General features: G+C 39.6%; 5 protein-coding genes across 5 annotated transcripts; all 5 read left to right on the top strand.

The window, feature by feature from the left end:
* The first annotated feature begins 6,631 nt into the window (after window positions 1-6,631).
* LOC147579101 (endogenous retrovirus group K member 7 Env polyprotein-like) lies at window positions 6,632-14,493 on the top strand. The gene is made up of 2 exons (XM_086713142.1): window positions 6,632-6,912; window positions 12,099-14,493. Exon 2 carries the CDS (start codon window positions 12,616-12,618, stop codon window positions 14,146-14,148), a length of 1,533 nt encoding a protein of 510 aa, XP_086569268.1. The 5' UTR covers window positions 6,632-6,912; window positions 12,099-12,615; the 3' UTR covers window positions 14,149-14,493.
* Window positions 6,956-7,921, top strand: LOC147579104 (endogenous retrovirus group K member 8 Gag polyprotein-like). Its single transcript, XM_086715113.1, has one exon. It carries the CDS (start codon window positions 6,956-6,958, stop codon window positions 7,919-7,921), a length of 966 nt encoding a protein of 321 aa, XP_086571239.1.
* On the top strand, window positions 7,925-8,782 carry LOC147579103 (endogenous retrovirus group K member 10 Gag polyprotein-like). Its single transcript, XM_086715112.1, has one exon. The coding sequence runs from the start codon at window positions 7,925-7,927 to the stop codon at window positions 8,780-8,782; it is 858 nt and encodes a 285-aa protein (XP_086571238.1).
* On the top strand, window positions 8,986-9,591 carry LOC147579102 (endogenous retrovirus group K member 7 Pro protein-like). The gene has a single exon (XM_086715111.1). The coding sequence runs from the start codon at window positions 8,986-8,988 to the stop codon at window positions 9,589-9,591; it is 606 nt and encodes a 201-aa protein (XP_086571237.1).
* A 4,515-nt stretch (window positions 14,494-19,008) lies between the features above and the next one.
* On the top strand, window positions 19,009-19,981 carry LOC112863644 (olfactory receptor 6C2-like). The gene has a single exon (XM_025926800.2). It carries the CDS (start codon window positions 19,043-19,045, stop codon window positions 19,979-19,981), a length of 939 nt encoding a protein of 312 aa, XP_025782585.1. The 5' UTR covers window positions 19,009-19,042.
* Window positions 19,982-20,323: the final 342 nt, after the last annotated feature.

Raw genomic sequence — 20,323 nt, 5'->3', positions numbered from 1 at the left:
AAATCTAATCAAATCTAAAATGATGGAAAACAGATTTCTGGTTGGCAGGGAATAGAGGATTTTACTAGGAAGGGACATACAAGAACTTTGTAGGAAAATGGAAATGTTTTTTCAGTGGTGGTAATAATGAGGCATATTTTCATAAAAATTCATCAATTGAAATATTAAAAAGCTCCCATTTATTGTATGCAAATTTTACTTTAATAAATCTGCAACCCAGCCTTGCCCCATGTTAATCCATAAATGAATGAAGGCGGGGAGGAGCCAAGATGGCAGAACAGCATGGAAGCTTTGTGTCTCACGTCCATGAAATACAGCCAGACCAACACTAAACCATCCTACACACCTAAAATAACCGATTGGAAGATTAACACAACAATCTGCACAACCTGAACCACAGAATTCAGCAGGTATGCGACAGGAAGAGCTGACCTTGGGGAGCAAGAAGCCCTGAAAGGTAGGGAACCCCCTTTGTGGGCGGAGATAGGACAGAGACTGGGGAGGGGGGGAGCATACAGGAAAAGCACCCCTCCCCAAAAGCAGCTGGAGAGAAAGTGGAAAATTGGAAACAGCTGCAGGGACTAAACTAAAAAGGGAGACAGAAGAAAGGACAGGGTTTAAATTCCATTAAGATTGTAAACAAGGGGAGTGCAAAGGCTGCAACTCTGCAGCTCGATACTTGGCAGTGCTCTGGTGGGAAAGGCGAATCCCCAGGAACAGAGTGGGGTCCGGGAGGTTCTCAGAACACACGGGGAAAAGCAGTTCCACTGATGGAAGGACGTTTGGCACAGACTGTTGAAGCCACCTGGTCCCAGCAGACCCCGGAAGGCAGCCACATTCGCTGGTGCTGGGGCAAGGTTGTTGAGGGTGAAGCCTGGTGTCAGATGTGTGTTGCAATTTTCCATGGTCCCTGAAATGCTGAGGCTATACTGTCTCGCGATTTTTTTGAGAGGCAGGCTGGCACCTGGCTGCAGTCTCAGGGCACCGGCAACAGCAGGATCCAGCATGCGTTCCTCAGTGCAGCCGACATTCGGCCATTGCTCATTCGGCCATCGCTTGTTGAAACACTCCCGCAGAGGGGCAGAGCGGATCAAAGCCCCAGTCCTTCAGAAGTAAGGGGCTGGGGAAAACAGCAGCATCTGAGACAAAATTTGGGAGAGAGGTACCGCCTGGGGCCTGGTCACAGAGAGTGGAAAAGCAGGGAGTGGACAAGAGCTGAAAACGGAGGACCGAAGCGCGACTGCTGATCCAGGAGAACAGACTGGGTGGCTAAGTGGTGCCATTTTTCACCGCTCCTGCGCATGCGCACGCACACCAACCAGCACCGCAACAATCCACCCCTGTAGGCTAGCAGTGCCATCTAAGAGAGAGTGGAGCTGTTACACCAAGCCCTGACCAACTGGGCCAACTTCACTCTTCAAGAACACAAACCTCTCACCACTGGCTTAATCTATGGACTATAAAGAGCTACATGGACTGACCTCCAGGGGAAAACAAAGCAATTTCAGTCCTACTTCAATCTGCTAGCAGGTTCATCTATTCAATTTTTTTTCTCTCTTTCTCCTTTTTCTCTTTTACAATTCTTTTCTTTTTCTTGAATACAGAAAGAGGAAAAACTCATTTTTATTTTCAATTTTTATTAAAAATATCTGTCTTTAATTTTTATTACTATTTTTCTTTTGTGTAAATTTTTTCAAATTCTATTTTACTTCCATCATTTTATTTTAGTCTACTTCAGTGTACTCACCTTTTCAAATTTTCAATTTCCTTTTTCTTTTTCTCTTTTTCATTTATTTTTTCTTGAATGCAGAAAGAGAAAAACTTCATTTTTACTTTCAATTTCTTTTAAAGATATTATTTAATTTTTATTACTATATTTTTCCTTTTATGTAATTTTTTTCAAATTCTATCTTACTCCCATCATTTTATTTCAGTCTACTACAGTGTATTCACTTTTTCAAATTTTCAAACTATTTCTTCTTTGTTTTTTCCTTTTTTATTTTTTCTCTTTTTCTTTTTTCTTAAATACAGAAAATGAAAAAAATTCATTTCTTTTTAATTTTTATTAAAAATACTTTTCTATAATTTTTGCTACTATATTCTCTATTTTTGTGTATTTTAGCCTACTTTAGTGTATTCATTTTTTCAAATTCTCAAATGATATCCTTTTTTTCTCTCCCCCCCTTTTTTCTTTATTTATTTCTCTAATCTGTCAAACCACTTTCTACACCCAGACCAAAACACACCTAGGATCTAGCATCATCTATTCAATTTTTGTGTGGGTGTGTTTTTAATTTTTAATTTTAATATTTTTTTAATTTTAATTTTTTTAATTTTAATTTTTGTACCGCATTAATTCCTTTTCTCCTTTCAAAATGACAAAACGAAGGAATTCACCCCGAAAGAAAGAGCATGAAGAAACGACAGCCAGGGATTTAACCAACACAGACACAAGCAAAATGTCTGAACCAGAATTTAGAATCACGATAATAAGAATACTAGCTGGAGTTGAAAATAGATTAGAATCCCTTTCTGCAGAGAAAAAAGAAGTAAAAAAATAGCCAGAATGAAATTAAAAATGCTATAACTGAGCGGCAATCACGGCAGCAAAGATGGATGAGGCAGAACACAGAATCAGCGATATAGAGGACAAACTTATAGAGAATAAGGAAGCAGAGAAAAAGAGGTAGATTAAGGCAAAAGAGCATGATTTAAGAATTAGAGAAATCAGTGACTCATTAAAAAGGAACAACATCAGATTCATAGGGGTCCCAGAGGAGGAAGAGAGAAATAGGGGTAGAAGGGTTATGTGAGCAAATCATAGCAGAAAACTTTCCTAACCTGGGGAAAGACACAGACATCAAAATCCAGGCAATACAGAGGACTCCCATTAGATTCAACAAAAACCGACCATCAACAAGGCATATCATAGTCAAATTCACAAAATACTCAGGCAAGGAGAGAATCATGAAAGCAGCAAGGGAAAAAAAGTCCCTAACCTACAAGGGAAGACAGATCAGGTTTACAGCAAACCTATCCACAAAAACCTGGCAGGCCAGAAAGGAGTGGTGGGATATATTCAGTGTGCTGAATCAGAAAAATATGCAGCCAAGAAGTCTTTATCCAGCAAGGTTGCCATTCAAAATATAAGGAGAGATAAAAAGCTTCCCAAAAAAAATTAAAGGAATTTGTGACCACTAAACCAACCCTGCAAGAAATATTAAGGGGGACTCTCTGAGGGGACAAAAGATGAAAATATATATATATTATATATATACCAAAAGCAACAAAAGATTAGAAAGGACCAGAGAACACCACCAAAAACTCCAACTCTACAAGCATCATAATGGCAATAAATTCATATCTTTCAGGACTCACTCTAAACGTCAATGGACTCAATGCCCCAATCAAAAGACATAGGATAACAGAATGGATAAGAAAACAAGACCCATCTATATGCTGTTTACAAGAGACCTACTTTAGACCTAAAGACACCTACAGATTGAAAATAAGGGGATGGAGAACCATCTATCATGCTAATGGTCAACAGAAGAAAGCCGGAGTAGCCATACTTATACCAGACAATCTAGACTTTAAAATACTGTATATCAAGAGATGCAGAAGGGCATTATATCATAATCAAGGGGTCGATAGACCAAGAAGACCTAACATTGTAAACATTTAGGTGCCAAATGTAGGAGCACCCAAATATATAAATCAATCACAAACATCAAGAAACTCATCATAATAGTAGGAGACTTCAACACCCCACTCACAGCAATGGACAGATCATCTAATCAAAAAATCAACAAGGAAACAATGGCTTTGAATGACACATTGGACCAGATGGACTTAACAGATATATTCAGAATATACATTCTTCTCCAGTACACATGGAACGTTCTCCAGAATAGACCATATGCTGGGACACCAATCAGCCCTAAGTAAGTACAAAAAGATCGAGATCATACCGTGCATATTTTCAGACCACAACGCTATGAAACTCGAAAACTACCACAAGAAAAAATTTGGAAAGGTAACAAATACTTGGAGACTGAAGAACATCCTACTAAAGAATGAATGGGCTAACCAAGCAGTTAAAAGAGAAATTAAAAAGTATATGGAAGTCAATGAAAATGATAGCACCACAACCCAAAACCTCTGGGATGCAGCAAAGGTGGTCATAAGAGGAAAGTATATAGCAATCCAGGCCTTCCTAAAGAAGGAAGAAAGACCTCAGATACACAACCTAACCTTACGCCTTAAGGAGCTGGAAAAAGAACATCAAATAAAACCCCAAACCAGCAGAAGACAGGAAATAATAAAGATTAAAGCAGAAATTAACGTTATCAAAGCCAAAAAAAAAAAAACAGTAGAACAGATCAATGAAACCAGAAGCTGGTTCTTTGAAAGAATTAACAAAATTGATACCACTAGCCAGTTTGATCAAGAAGAAAAAGGAAAGGACCCAAATAAGTAAATCAAGAATGAAAGAGAAGAAATCACAACCAACACAACAGAAAAAATAATAAGAGAATATTATAAGCAATTATATGTCAACAAAATAGGTAATCTGGAAGAAATGGACTAATTCCTAGAAACATATAAACTACCAAAACTGAAAGAAGAAGAAATAGAAAATTTGAACAGACCCATAACCAGTAAGGAAATCTAATTAGAATCAAAAATCTCACAAATAACAAGAGTCCAGGGCCAGATGGCTTTCCAGGGGAATTCTACCAAACATTTAAGGAAGAGTTAACACCTATTCTCTTGAAACTTCCAAAAAATAGAAATGGAAGGAAAACTTCCAAACATTATGAAGCCAGCATTACCCTGATTCCAAAACCAGAGACCCCACTAAAAAGGAGAACTATAGACCAATTTCCCTGATGAACATGGATGCAAAAAACCTCAACAAGATATTAGCCAACTGGATCCAACAAGACATTAAAAAAATTATTCACCACTACCAAGTGGGATTTATACCTGGGATACAGGGCTGGTTCAACATCCACAAAACAATAAACGTGATTCATCACATCAATAAAAGAAAGGACAAGAACCATATGATCCTCTCAATAGATGCAGAGAAAGCATTTGACAAAATACAGCATCCTTTCTTGATAAAAACCCTCAACAAAGTAGGGATAGAAGGAGCATACTTCGAGATCATAAAACCCATATACGAGCGACCCAACACTAATATCATCCTCAATGCGGAAAAACTGAGAGCTTTCCCCCTAAGGTCAGGAACAAGACAGGGATGTCCACTCTCACCACTGTTATTCAACATAGTATTGGAAGTCTTAGCCTCTGCAATCAGACAACACAAAGAAATAAAAGGCATCCAAATCAGCCAAGAGGAGGTCAAGCTTTCACTCTTTGCAGATGACATGATACTCTATATGGAAAACCCAAAAGATTCCACCAAAAAACTGCTACAACTGATTCATGATTTCAGCAAAGTTGCAGGATATAAAATCAATGCACAGAAATCGGTTGCATTCCTTTACACCAACAATGAAGCAACAGAAAGAGAAATCAAGGAATCGATCCCATTTACAGTTGCACAAAAAACCCTAAAATACCTAGGAATAAATCTAACCAAAGAGCTGAAAAATGTATACACTGAAAACTGTAGAAAGCTGATGAAAGAAATTGAAGACAACACAAAGAAATGGAAAAAGATTCCATGCTCCTGGATAGGAAGAACAAATATTGTTAAAATGTCGATACTACCCAAAGCAATCTACATATTCAATGTGATCCCTATCAAAGTAACACCAGCATTCTTCACAGAGCTAGAACAAATAATCCTAAAATTTGTATGGAACCAGAAAAGACCGTGAGTAGCCAAAGCAATCTTGAAAAAGAAAACCAAAGCAGGAGGCATCACAATCCCAGACTTCAAGCTATACTACAAAGCTGTAATCATCAAGACAGTATGGTACTGTTACAAAATCAGACACTTAGATCAATGGAATAGAGAACCCAGAAATGGACCCACAAACATATGGCCAACTAATCTTTGACAAAGCAGGAAAGAATACCCAATGCAATAAAGACAGTCTCTTCAGCAAGTGGTGCTGGGAAAACTGGACAGCAACATGCTGAAGAATGAACCGGGACCACTTTCTTACACCATACACAAAAAGGAACTCAAAGTGGATGAAGGACCTCAATGTAAGACAGGAAGCCATCAAAATCCTCGGGGAGAAAGCAGGCAAAAACCTCTTTGATCTTGCCCGCAGGAATTTCCTACTCAACACATCTCTGGAGGCAAGGGAAACAAAAGCAAAAATGTACTGGGACCTTGTGGGGGGCCGGGCCCCGGTGCCAGGGTGAGACCGGGTCACGCAATGTACCCCGTTGACTCAAGCCAACCCGGTGGTTCCCCCTCCCATTCCCCCACTTTCAAGGGCATACGAAAGCCTTGTCAAGGCTGAGAAAGTTAATTCCTGAAGCCTGTGGTCTGCAGGTGTTGGCAGTAATGCTACCTCCCTTTTTCTACCCCGAGTCAGATAGAAACAAACATGGGAATTGTGTTTTGCTAGCCATCTATCAACAAGGTCTTGTGACCCGTTCAGAAAGTTCGCAAGGTACACAGAACTAAATGTTTGGCTGGCAGTGATCATGTGAAACCTGTTTATTCTTAGAATGACCTGATCCATAAGAGTCTTATATTATAAAAGATTGTGTACAGCAACAATAAAGTCGTCACTTGGGCCATCAGCCCAGGGGACCCTCCTGTTCCCAAACTTTCTCTTCTCTCTTTTTTTTCTTGCATTCCCCTACCCTCAGGACCCTGACCTCAGTGATTGTCGCGCTGGTCGCGACAAGTGGCGCCCGAACAGGGACCTGAGACAACAAGGAGGAAAGTGAAAGTGGACCGCGCAGCGTCTAATTCAGGTAGGGGAACTGTGCCAGCAGCACAGACGACGGGAGTAAAACTATGGGACAGAAACAGTCTATGGAACAGGGATATTTTATAACTGCCTTGCAGGCTCTTATGAAGGAGAAGGGAATTAAGGTTTCTCAGTCAGCCCTTAGGGAATTTTTTGACATAGTGCATGATTATTGCCCATGGTTTCCAGATGGGGGTACAGTTGATTTAAAGGATTGGCAGCGAGTTGGTCAGGAACTTAAAAATCAAATGAAGATTCGTGGAGCTGCAGTTCCAGGGACTTTGTGGTCTACTTGGACCTGTATTAAGGAGGTCCTTGATCCGCAAGATTCTATTGAAATAGTTTCTCTTAGCTCGGAAGCAGCCCAACCCTTAGTGACTTCAGATGTTCCTGTCCCTCCAGAAACTACTTTCAATGCCCTTTCGGGACAGTCACGGGTGCCTTCACCTTTACCTCCTCTCCCCCTCCTAGAACAGTTATCTGTGCAAGATCCAGAAAATAATGATAACTCTCCTTTTGGGGATCAGGGAGATGATGGGCCATATTTGGAAGATCAGAGGAAGCCTGCCTTCTTGGCCCCTCTGGTCCAGAAGGTACCTTTAAAACGACCTTCTCTTCAGGCACCAGATAGAGGCTTACCTCGGCTGGCTTTCCCTATTACTCAGAATCAACAGTCCACTGAACCTTACCCCGTTATGGGAGCTACTCCTTTGCAGCGGACTCTGTATCAAGCAACACAGTATGGGGAAGACACCTCTGCTTTTCACGCTTACCCTGTTATTCAGCAGGGGGGACAGAGAGTGTACTCCGCCCTAAGTTTTAAATTGCTGGAAGATTTGAAATCCTCTACAGCCCAGTATGGTCCAACAGCTCCCTTTACCCTGTCTATGCTTGATAATTTGAGCAGGGAGGCATTATGCCCAGGAGATTGGAAGGTCATTGCTCAGGCTTGTTTGAGTGAGGGAGATAACCTCTTGTGGAAAGCAGAATTTGCAGAGAATGCTGAAAAATAGGCTATGTATAATAAAAGAACTAACACACCAGTGGATTTTAACATGCTCACAGGTACAGGACAATATTATGATGTGGGCCTCCAGCTGAATTATCCTGAAATTGCATATAATCAAATTAATACCTGTGCCATTGCAGCTTGGAAAAAACTCCCCTCCACAGGGGGCAGAACTGAGGAATTGTCTAAAATTAGGCAAGAGCCAGATGAGAAGTACCAGGATTTCGTTGGGCGCCTTTTGACTGCAGTCAGTCATATCGTTACTGATGGGGAGGCAGGTACCATTATTGTAAAACAACTGGCTTATGAAAATGCTAATTCTGCATGTCAGGCAGCCATTCGTCCTTGGAAAAATCAGGGTACCTTGGAGGATTATGTCAGACTATGTGCTGAGATTGGACCATCTCATATTCAGGGCATTACTTTGGCAGCTGCCTTAAAGGGAATAGACCCCTCACAGGTGCATGCCCAACTTCAGGGTAAAAACGTAAGAACTAATCCAAGGAAGTTGGGTGGAATAGTGTGTTTCAAATGTGGCCAAAAGGGCCATATGAAGGCCCAATGTCATAGTACAGAAATAATTCCAACCACCCCCGGTTTGCCAAGTGGCCCTAACATTAATAATAAGCCGGCAATTATTTGTCCCAGATGTAGACAGGGGTATTACTGGGTCAATGAGTGCCGCTCTAAAACTGATTGTAATGGCAAACCTCTTCAGGGAAACTGGAAGCGGGGCCAGCCACAGGCCTCTCAAACAATTGCGGCAATGTTCCCACAGGCACCTTCCCACCCATTGTGTCCAACACTGGAGACCTCCCAGGTATTAGCCAACTACACCGCGGTAACCCCGCCAGTGCAGGACTAGATCTTACCCCAGCTCAGTCCGTTTACCTAGAAGGAGGACAGCCCCCTAAAGCCATCCCCACAGGGATATGGGGGCCTCTACCCAGGAATACTTGGGGGTTATTATTGGGAAGATCCAGCTGGACTCTTAAGGGATTGGTGATCTATCCTGGAGTTATTGATGAAGATTACACTGGAGAAATAAAAATTTTGGCCAGCTTAACTATGGGAACTTTGGTGCTTGAGCCCAAGACTCCCATAGCACAATTGATCTTGATACCCCAGATATCCTCCAATAATAAGGCTGTTAAACCTTATCGGGGAAATCAAGGGTTCAGCTCCACAGATCTTTACTGGGCTAAAGTGATCTCTGTAGAAAAGCCCATGCTTACATTGCATATCCAAGGAGTCCCGTTTGAGGGACTAGTGGATACAGGTGCAGATGTCTCAGTTATTGCTCAAAAAAGTTGGCCTGTCACATGGCCTACTCAAGTGACTGATATTCCAATTAAAGGTGTTGGTTATGCCTCTGTTCCGTTGCAAAGCTCTGATTATTTACATTGGAGACTGCCTGATGGTATGACTGGAACTTTTCAGCCTTTTGTTTTGAATATAGATCTTAATTTCTGGGGCAGGGACATATTAACCACTATGAATTTGACTCTGGAGACTAAGGCAGTCCCGATTCAAAAACAGACTAATCTTGCTATGCACCTTATGAAGAAAATGGGCTATATTGAGGGGAAAGGCTTAGAGAAGGAGTTGCAGGGGAATCCTGAGCCATATGTCCCCGAGCCTAAAAGAGACCATTTCAGATTGGGTTTTTCCTAGGGCCATTGGAAACTCCCCACGCTATGCCTCTCCAGTGGATGACTTCCACTCCAGTGTGGGTTGACCAATGGCCCTTACCTATTGTTAAGAGGGAGGCTGCTGTTCACCTCATAGAGGAACAACTGCAATTAGGTCATTTAGTTCCCTCCACCAGTCCCTGGAACACCCCAATCTTTGTGATTAGAAAAAAGTCAAATAAATGGAGGTTGGTGCAAGATTTGAGAGCAATTAATGCTGTCATGAAGCCCATGCGGGCTTTGCAACCTGGCCTCCCTTCCCCATCGGCCATTCCTTTACAATATCAATTGCTAGTTTTGGACTTAAAAGATTGTTTTTTTTACCATTCCGTTGGCCCCTGGTGACGGAGAACATTTTGCATTCTCCCTGCCTTCCACTAACTTACAGGAACCTGCTAAGTGGTATCAGTGGAATGTCTTACCGCAACGCATGGCTAACAGTCCGACTTTATGTCAAGAATTTGTGGCCAGAGCAATTACCCCTTTTAGACAGAGTTTTCCCCATGTATATTGTATCCATTATATGGATGACTTACTTTTGGCTGCTGAAACTGAGGAATTATTACAGGAGGCTTTTATTTCTCTTCAAAGATGCTTTAAAGCATATAATTTGATTGTTGCCCCTGAGAAAGTTCAAAGGGAAGCACCTTTTGAATACCTAGGGTATCTCATCTCCAAATCAACTGTGCGACCTCAGAAAGTATCAATTAGAACCAGACATTTGACTACTTTAAATGATTTTCAGAAATTATTAGGAGATATAAACTGGATTAGAAATACACTAAGGGTCACCACAGAACAATTACTGCCTTTGTTTAATATTCTAAAAGGAGATAGTTCTCCAGTGTCACCGTGAAGTCTCACTCAAGAAGCTAAAGAAGCTATAAGACATATAGAACAGGCCATTCAGCAGGCCCAAGTCACTAGAATTGACCCTTCTCAGCCTTTGTATCTAATAATATTAAAACCTCAGGTCATCCCCTTTGCAATTCTGTGGCAATCTCATGGTCCACTTGAATGGCTACATTTAGCCTTACACTCTCTGCATGTCATTAATCCTTTGCTATCTATGGTTTGTCTTCTCATCATTAGAGGAAGATCCCGAGCTGTTCAGCTCTTTGGACACGATCCAGAATTTATTGCTTGTGCCTTTCTGACACAGAAGCTGGTGGACGCTGCTTTTGCCCAGTCCATCGAATGGCAACTTGCCTTGGCTAATTTTACAGGCCAAATTAAATTTCATTTACCTTCTGATTCTTTAATACAAGGTTTCAGTCTTATAGATATTTTGCCCTATAATCCTATTATTTGTCAGCCGATTGAAGGTGCTACTTCCATTTTTGTGGATGCTAGTAAAGAAGGTAAAATTGCAGTATATTATGTCACTTCCCAACATAAAAATTTGATCACTTTAAATTATACGACTAAATCTGTCCAAAGGGCTGAGCTTTATGCTGTACAGGTAGCCCTAAAAACTTATCTGGAATCTATAAATGTCTATTCTGACAGTCAATACATTGTCAAAGCCATGTTGCAACTTCCCACTGCCTTTATACTGACAGCAGATGAGGAACTTTATCATCTATTTCATGCTATACAAAAACTTCTTAATTCACGGCACAGTCCAATTTATATTTCCCACATTCGAGCTCACACCGACCTGCCTGGTCCCCTAGTTGCTGGGAATCGGATAGCCGATGCAGCAACCCATTTACTGCAAGTTCTGCCCATTACCACTCCTTTGGAAACAGCCAAAAGGAGTCATGATAATTTTCATCAGAATGCGGCAGCCCTTCGACGAGAATTCAAAATATCTCGTGAAGCGGCCAAATTGTTAAACAATGCGGCATCTGTCCACAATTCTTCCCACAGCCGGTCTATGCCATTAATCCCCGAGGTCTTCGGCCCAATGACTTGTGGCAAATGGACGTCACCCAATATTTACCTTTTGGGAAATTGCAATATATACATGTGTCTGTAGATACTTGCTCAGGCTATATACATGCTTCAGCCCACTCAGGATAAGCATTTGTTGATGTTAAAAATCACCTATTTTCTGCCTTTGCAGCAATGGGCAAACCTCATAAAATAAAAACTGACAATGGTAGTGCTTATACTTCTAAATCTTTTACAGAATTTTGCCACCAATTCCAAATTGAGCATACAACTGGCATTGCTTATAATTCCACAGGACAAGCTATTGTTGAGCAAACTCATCTGACTCTAAAACAGTATCTGCAAAAACTTAAAGAGGGGGAGATATTAAAGGGAAAGATAAAGTATTCCCCACATGTATATCTCACTCTTGTGTTGTATGTTTTAAATTTTTTTAATGTCAATGAAGCAGGGATGACTGCCGCAGAGCGTCGCTGGGGAAAGAGTCAAGAACCTCTCTTGATGGCAAGATGGAAAGATATGCCAGAAGGCATTTGGCGAGGCCCAGACCCAGTCCTTCGAAAAGGGCGAGGGTATGCTTGTGTTTTTGCACAGGATGAGGAAGCGCCACGCTGGGTCCCGCTTCGGCTCCTCAGAGACATTATGATTGCGCCGAAAAATGGCCAAATTGACAGTGACGGAGCTCCCCCAGAAACGACAACGGCGGAGTCATAAGGCGGGTACACCCACCTGGGGACAGATAAAGAACCTACTGACCCAGGCCACTGATGTAGTGATAGCCTCAGGTAGAGAGGTAACAGCCACACATGTCTTCTTGGCATGCCTGTGCATTCTAACTACAACCGGGGAGTCTGCTCTCTATTAGGCATACATGGTAGGTCCTCCTACAGTACAACCTGTAACATGGAGAGACCCCACACCCAAAGTATACACCAATCTCACCTTTATGGGAGGGGAAGATGCAGGGTTTTTGCCCACTGTGTCGGCCTCTATAAATTGAACGGCACTCTCTGCAGGAGTACCCATCTGCCTGCAAAGGGAGTCTACGCCGTACAAACTTGCTTATGGGTATTTGGGTACGAAACCAGTAGGGCGGTCTATTACTTATACTATGTGGCAAAATGACAAGCGTCTTTCTGAACGGGTACCCCGCTCCGTTGCTGCTTATTGGCAAAAGAGAGAATTATTAGGAGAATGGATGTTTTTTGGACCGCGTGATCCTCCTCAGAATCTTCCTATATGTCCCTCAGCTGGTCAAGACCTTACTGGGGACTCACCTTGGGGTATATGTGCCCAGTCCTCTTCTTTGAGGATGACTCCTAAAGACATAAACTATACCATTACAGATTATTCCCGAAAGGCCCGGCTAGCTCAGTCGGTAGAGCATGAGACTCTTGATTCCAGGGTCGTGGATCCACCTCCTAGCGAGATACAGGTACACCATAAGATTATCCCACAAACCATTTTGCAATCCCCTGAAGGAAGAATTCATTCTGATCTTTGGAAATTATATGCTACCTTTGATAAAATATATACTAATGACAGCTTTAGTTTTCCAGAATATTATGTTTCTCCAGTTCTGCAATTGCATGCCTGTGTTCCTCCACCCTACTCTCTGATTGTTGGAGATGGGACCATTACTCCAGTGAAAGAAGATGGTCATCAGTTATACCGGCTGACGTGTCCTGCTTGTGTTTTGACCAATTGTCTACCAGTAGATGGACCCTCTAGAAGTGGAATGAAGGTTTATCTGATCTTACAACCTCCCTATTGGATGTGGCCAGTAAATGTTACAGGACCTTGGTATCCTAATTATGGGATGCAATTGGCTTTAGAAATCAGTAAACATCTGCGCAGGACCAAACGGTTTCTTGGACTCTTAATTGCTGGACTCATGGCAGCAGTGACTGTAATTGCCTCTGCAACTGTACCTGTAATATCCTTACATGAAAGTGCCCAAACGGCATCCCATGTAAATGAATTGGCTCATAATGTATCCAAGGTGTTTGCCACTCAAGAACGAATAGACCGTAAATTGGAAGCCCAATTGGAGGCACTACAAGAAGCATTGATGTATCTTCGTGATCAGTTTGCTGTTTTGCGTACCAGACTTTCTTTAATTTGTCACGATGCATATAAGCATATCTGTGTTACCCCTTTAGAGCATACCAATGTGACATGGGGACAAGTGCGTCGTCATTTACAAGGGGTTTGGCATGATGCTAATACTAGCTTAGACCTCTTACAGCTACAAGAAGAGATAAATGCTGTTGCAAGTAGCTCACTCAGTTTCCCTAACCCTGGAGATCTTGCTGAAACCATACTGCACCAACTTAATGGGTTTAATCCATTTAATATTCTTCAGCATTCCTTTTGGATCTTTATTGGAATTGTTTCCATAATATCTGTTATACTTGTCTTGCTGTGTTATTTCTGGAGATGGGGTCTTACTGCCTTTACCACATACCAGGCCAGGATGCACATGTTGCAATTACAAAACAATAGGGGGACATGTGGGGGGCCGGGCCCCGGTGCCAGGCTGAGACCGGGTCGAGCAAAGTTCCCTGTTGACTCAAGCCAACCCGGTGGTTCCCCCTCCCATTCCCCCACTTTCAAGGGCATACGAAAGCCTTGTCAAGGCTGAGAAAGTTAATTCCTGAAGCCTGTGGTCTGCAGGTGTTGGCAGTAATGCTACCTCCCTTTTTCTACCCCGAGTCAGATAGAAACAAACATGGGAATTGTGTTTTGCTAGCCATCTGTCAACAAGGTCTTGTGACCCATTCAGAAAGTTCACAAGGTACACAGAACTAAATGTTTTGGCTGGCAGTGATCATGTGAAACCTGTTTATTCTTAGAATGACCTGATCCATAAGAGTCTTATATTATAAAAGATTGTGTACAGCAACAATAAAGTCGTCACTTGGGCCATCAGCCCAGGGGACCCTCCTGTTCCCAAACTTTCTCTTCTCTCTTTTTTTTCTTGCATTCCCCTACCCTCAGGACCCTGACCTCGGTGATTGTCGCACCGGTCGTGACAGGACCTCATCAAAATAAAAAGCTTCTGCACAGCAAAGGAAACAATCAGCAAAACTCAAAGGCAACCAACAGAATGGGAGAAGATATTTGCAAATGACATATCAGATAAAGGGTTAGTATCCAAAATCTACAAAGAACTTATCAAACTCAACACCCAAAAAACAAATTAATCCAGTGAAGAAATGGGCAAAAGACATGAATAGACACTTCTCCAAAGAAGACATCCAGATGGCCAACTAACACATGAAAAAAATGCTCAACATCACTCATCAACAGGGAAATACAAATCAAAACCACAATGAGCTACCACCTTACATCTGTCAGAATGGCTAACATTAACAACTCAGGCAACAACAGATGTTGGTGAGGATGCAGAGAAAGAGGATCTCTTTTGCATTGTTGGTGGGAATGCAAGCTGGTGCAGCCACTCTGGAAAACAGTATGGAGGTTCCTCAAAAAACTAAAAATAGAACTACCCTATGACCCAGCAATTGCACTACTAGGCATTTATCCACAGGATACAGGCGTGCTGTTTCGAAGGGACACATGCACCCCCATGTTTATAGCAGCACTATCAACAATAGCCAAAGTATGGAAAAAGCCCAAATGTCCATCACTGGATGAACGGATAAAGACATGGTATATATATATACAATTGAGTATTACTCGGCAATCAAAAAGAATGAAATATTGCCATTTGCAACTACATGGATGGAACTTGAGGGTATTATGCTATGTGAAATTAGTCAGAGAAAGACTAAAATCATACGACTTAACCCATATGAGGACTTTAAGAGACAAAACAGATGAACATAAGGAAAGGGAAACAAAAAGAATATAAAAACAGAGAAGGGGACAAAACAGAAGAGACTCATAAATATGGAGAACAAACTGAGGGTTGCTGGAGGGGTTGTGGGAGGGGGGATGGGCTAAATGGGTAAGGGGCATTAAGGAATCTACTGAAATCATTGCTTCACTATATACTAATTTGGATGTAAATTTTAAAAAATAAAAATTAAAGTAAAAAAATGAATGAAGGTAATAATTATTTAAAAGAAAATAAGATGTACCTTCATGACTCAGGTATATGCACGAAGACACTCATATGCCTAATTTAAAGAAAATATTATTACTTATAACAATATTAATAAAACTAAAATGCTGTTAGAAATATATCAATATTATGAAAATTTTTCAATTCTATCAATTATCTGATAATGTACAAAATATTTTCACAATTTTTTATCATTGTAAAATTTTTTATGATTGTAAAAATATAAAAGAAGCCAAAACAATTTAAGGTAATTGGAAACAGCATAAGTATCCATACAGTGATATTTTACAATGGTGAAACTTTAGAAGCAGCATATGTTTACAATAGTGATAAAAGTTGGTTGACACTTTCATGTTATTAAAACAGTGGACTAATATTAAATAGATTTTAAATGATGCATATCACTGGACACCTGGGTGGCTCAGTCAGTTAAGCATTGGACTCTCAGTTTCAGCTCAGGTCATGATTCCACAGTTTGTGAGTTGGAGCTCCACATCGGGCTCCATGCTGACAGTGCAGAGCATGCTTGGGATTCTCTTTCTCTCTCTGACCCTCCCCCGCTTGCTCTCTCTCTCAAAAAGAAACTTAAAAAAATGATGCATATCAATAATTATTGAGATACACCTAGGTTCATTTCTAAGAATAAAATAGCTGAGACAATCTGTATATCCCAACACAGAGGTATTTTTAATGTTTGTGCATTTGCAATTATTACACGTGACAAACATGGATATATTTATAAGAAAGAAAATATGGAAGGATATTCTCCAAAATATTAACTTTTGCTACCTCTAATTTGTCTTTATCTTTTTCACCGTGATTTTTTTTATTGTTACATAGTTAATCAAATGTTTTAATATATGATTTGTTCATCTTATAACTATTCAGAAAAGCAGACAGGGAGATCTATCATCTCTTAACCTCCTTACATGATAAGAATTTGTAAAAAGAAACTGGACTAGGTTAAGAGTTAGTGTTGTCCTACCAGTGTCCTAAATGATTCTATTGCTTTTCCTGTCTCCAAAGGCCACGTTCCCACTACTACTGTGTTAGGTATGTTTGTTTGTTTTTTTTACCCTAAGGTCAGATGATACAAGATGATTACACAGATGATTCATTAGTGATTTTTGAATCTGGGTCACCAAGGACTCCGTTTATTAATTTTGTTGCAGATTTGGCAAATAAATATCAAGCTTGAAATGTGAAAATTCTCTCTCAGCAAAATAGTTCAGAACATCAACTCTTCCAAGGCTACTAGGAGTGCCCTTATACTTGCTTTTCTTCTCAATGATTAAAAGCTAAAAAAGACAAATAAAAATAAAAAACTATTTTCTAGGCTTGTGATGGCACTATAGCTATTGTGAGGGAACTGATACAATTGTTTGAAGATAAAAACTCAAGGAAATTATGTATATTCCCAAGCACTATTACTGCAGGAGTGGCCAGATTAGATTCAACCAGTAGTTACCAGAAGTTTCTTGCTGGTTTTCAACATTATATTCGTTTTCAAGTTGGAGCTATAAGAACAGTTGCAGTTAAACAACTTAATAGAAAGAAGCTATGATTAACTTCCAGAGTGTAAGTATTATAAATTCTGTCATTTCAGTTCAATTTTTTTTGAGACTTGGGTCACATTCACCTCTGGTAAATGAATTTCCTGACTGTATAAAATTCAGCAGTGGAAGTTCTAATATGGGTTTTGAACATCATTTTTAGCGTATTTAATCTTGGATAGTGTATAGTCATTGATAGCATTAGTTTAAGCAACAATAAATAAGAGGTCACCTAAGAGTTGCATAATTTGAATGCCATGATGGAAGTGATACATCTCCCAAGCACAAATTCTGGGAACTCAAAATTAAAAACCAATGGCTAAATATGTGCATTCCCAGAAAAACTGGAGACTGAGATGGAATGGGGAAATACAGATCACTGGAGGGAAGATTACTCCAGATAGATAATCCATGTAAAGTGTTTCAGTATATAGCATACAGTAAAGGCTCAATAAATGTAATATACAAGTTATATTATAAAAAAAAAAAAAAACACGGGGAGAAATAGGATGAGAATGTGAGAGTTTCATTTTAGACTTTTTATGTCTGGAGTGCATTTGGTTATGTGACTAAAGAGCAATCATTTTTAGAGATAAGGAGTTCAAGAAAATACTCAGAGTATGTTTGTTAAGAAGTATTAAGAACTATTTCAACATAAGACCAGTGAAAAAAGAAATAGAAATTAGAAAGCAAAAAGATGACAGGTAAACATGTAGGTGATATTAAGTTATGAGAGAATGCTGTGAATATTGTGTGGTTGAAAGTACACATTCTACTTAGAAATTTGCTAAACTTTAAAAACAAAAAAAATGTGATGATTTTTGGCATAAATTATTTCATTAGATTCATGAGGACAAAACAGGACTACAGTATATTGATGACTGGAAAATCATTCTGGACAAGGTCATTAAAATAGTTAAAATACATTTATTACTCATTATTAGCCATGTACTTTTTAAGTACCTTATATACTAACATTTAACTTAGTATGTATACATGAAGGAAAATATTATTTCCATTCTGTAGATGATAAAACTGAGTCACAGTGAAAGCAAGCCATGCTTGAAGAATATGTTTAATAGTTCAATCTCAATTTTTTTGTAGTTAGTAATATTAGAAACAGTTTTTCGGAATGTACTCCAACCTTAATTAAACAGTTTGAAAACTGAGAAAAATTGTAAGGATTTTTACATGCCTATATATTTTACAACCAACACCTACATATTATCATTCTATACAATATATTTGTCATCAAAACACTTCCTGTATTCTGTACCACAGTGGAAAATGAGTGTGATTTTACACAGAAAATCATGAGAGTCAGGAAAATCAGTAAGGAAGAACTTATTTAAAGAAAACACGTATTTTTTAAATTGTAATACTGGAGCTCAACATATCTGGTAGTGGATGTGGAGAACCTATACAGAGTGAGTCCCAAACTATTTGTGATATATTTGTTCTTTATCACAAGGATCAAACTTGGAAGAAATGCATGATGGTGGTAATGAAAGTTTAAGATTTAGCTTTAGGAATCAGTCTGTGAACAGGGACAAATTGATCTCACAAAGCATTAGCAGTCAAATCTACCTGTAGGGAAAATCAAATCCTAGGTCTAACTAAAATAAGATATAAATTGTGAATAAAATGTAATGATAAGGAAGCACCCACAATATTTTGGAGTGTAATATCGACTTTTCTGATTTTTTTAAATCTCCCATGAAATTACCAAAAATACACAATTGTGGAACTTAGGATACCAATGTATTGATAATATTTGTATATAAAACTTTTTTTAAGCGCATGTGCTTGTTTGCATAGTTTTTTCTTCCATTAATTACCACTCTGTGCATATCGAATATATCTGAATTCTAAATGCAGATTGAAGTCAGAAGTCAATGATGAGAAACCACACAGTAACAACTTTTATCCTACTGGGACTAACTGATGATCCACAACTGAAGATTATGATTTTCATCTTTCTATTTCTCACCTACATGTTGAGTATAACTGGGAACCTGATAATCATCTCCCTTACTTTCATAGATTCTCACCTTAAAAATGCTATGTACTTTTTCCTACAAAATTTCTCCTTCTTAGAAATCTCATTTACCTCTGCTTGTATTCCCAGATATTTGTACAACTTATCAACAGGAGACAAGACAATCACATATGACAACTGTGTCACTCAAATGTTTTTTACTGATCTTTTTGGTGTAACAGAATTTTTTCTCCTTGCCACCATGTCCTATGATCGGTATGTGGCCATCTGCAAACCCCTGCATTATGTGACCATCATGAACAACAGTGTCTGTAGAAGACTCATCGTTTGGTGCTGGACAACTGGCTTCTTGGTCATAATCCCACCGCTCAGCCTGGGCTTAAAGCTGGAATTCTGTGACTCTAATGTTATTGACCATTTTTTCTGTGATGTATCCCCCCTCCTAAAGATATCATGCTCAGAAACATGGCTCATAGAGCAGATGGTCATAGTCTGTGCTGTGTTGACCTTTATTATGACCCTTATATGTGTAGTTCTATCTTACATATACATCATCAAGGCCATTCTACAATTCTCTTCTGCCCACCAAAGAAAAAAGGCATTTTCTACATGTTCTTCCCACATGATTGTGGTCTCCATCACCTATGGAAGTTGCATTTTCATCTATGTTAAGCCTTCAGCAAAGGAATTAGTGGCTAGTAACAAGGGTGTGGTAGTCCTCATTACATCCATTGCTCCTATGCTGAACCCCTTCATTTACACCTTGAGAAACAAGCAAGTAAAACAAGCTCTCAAAGACTCAATCAAGAGAATTGCATTATTCTCAAAGAAGTAATGGAATTTGCTAATGTAGAGAAACCATGTTTTCATAAAAAGTATACTCCTTTAGAGTTTTAAGTCATACCTCTCTTGGCAAGGAAACTATTTTAGGAAGCTCTTTTAAAAAGAAACTATAATACATTTCTAAGAAACAAAAGACAGACCTCACATCTTAACAAGACTTTACAAAACTGCAAACAAAATAAGACAAAATAAGCAGAACCAACAAGTCCATTGCATATTTTGGATAGAGTACTTGTGCTTATTGCCTTTTCCAGTTCTAGCTTTCAAGAGTATTTTTGATGCCAGACACCATTTCAGCCCTGGAGATAGAATAGAAAACCTGAAAATTTCTTGC

The sequence above is a fragment of the Puma concolor genome, chromosome B4 (genome assembly GCF_028749965.1).
Source record: "Puma concolor isolate L17-30 chromosome B4, mPumCon1.1.hap2, whole genome shotgun sequence".
Classification (NCBI taxonomy): Eukaryota; Metazoa; Chordata; class Mammalia; order Carnivora; family Felidae; genus Puma; species Puma concolor.
The sequence above is the reverse complement of the archived record's forward strand: the minus strand, read 5'-3'. Positions and strand labels throughout refer to the sequence as shown.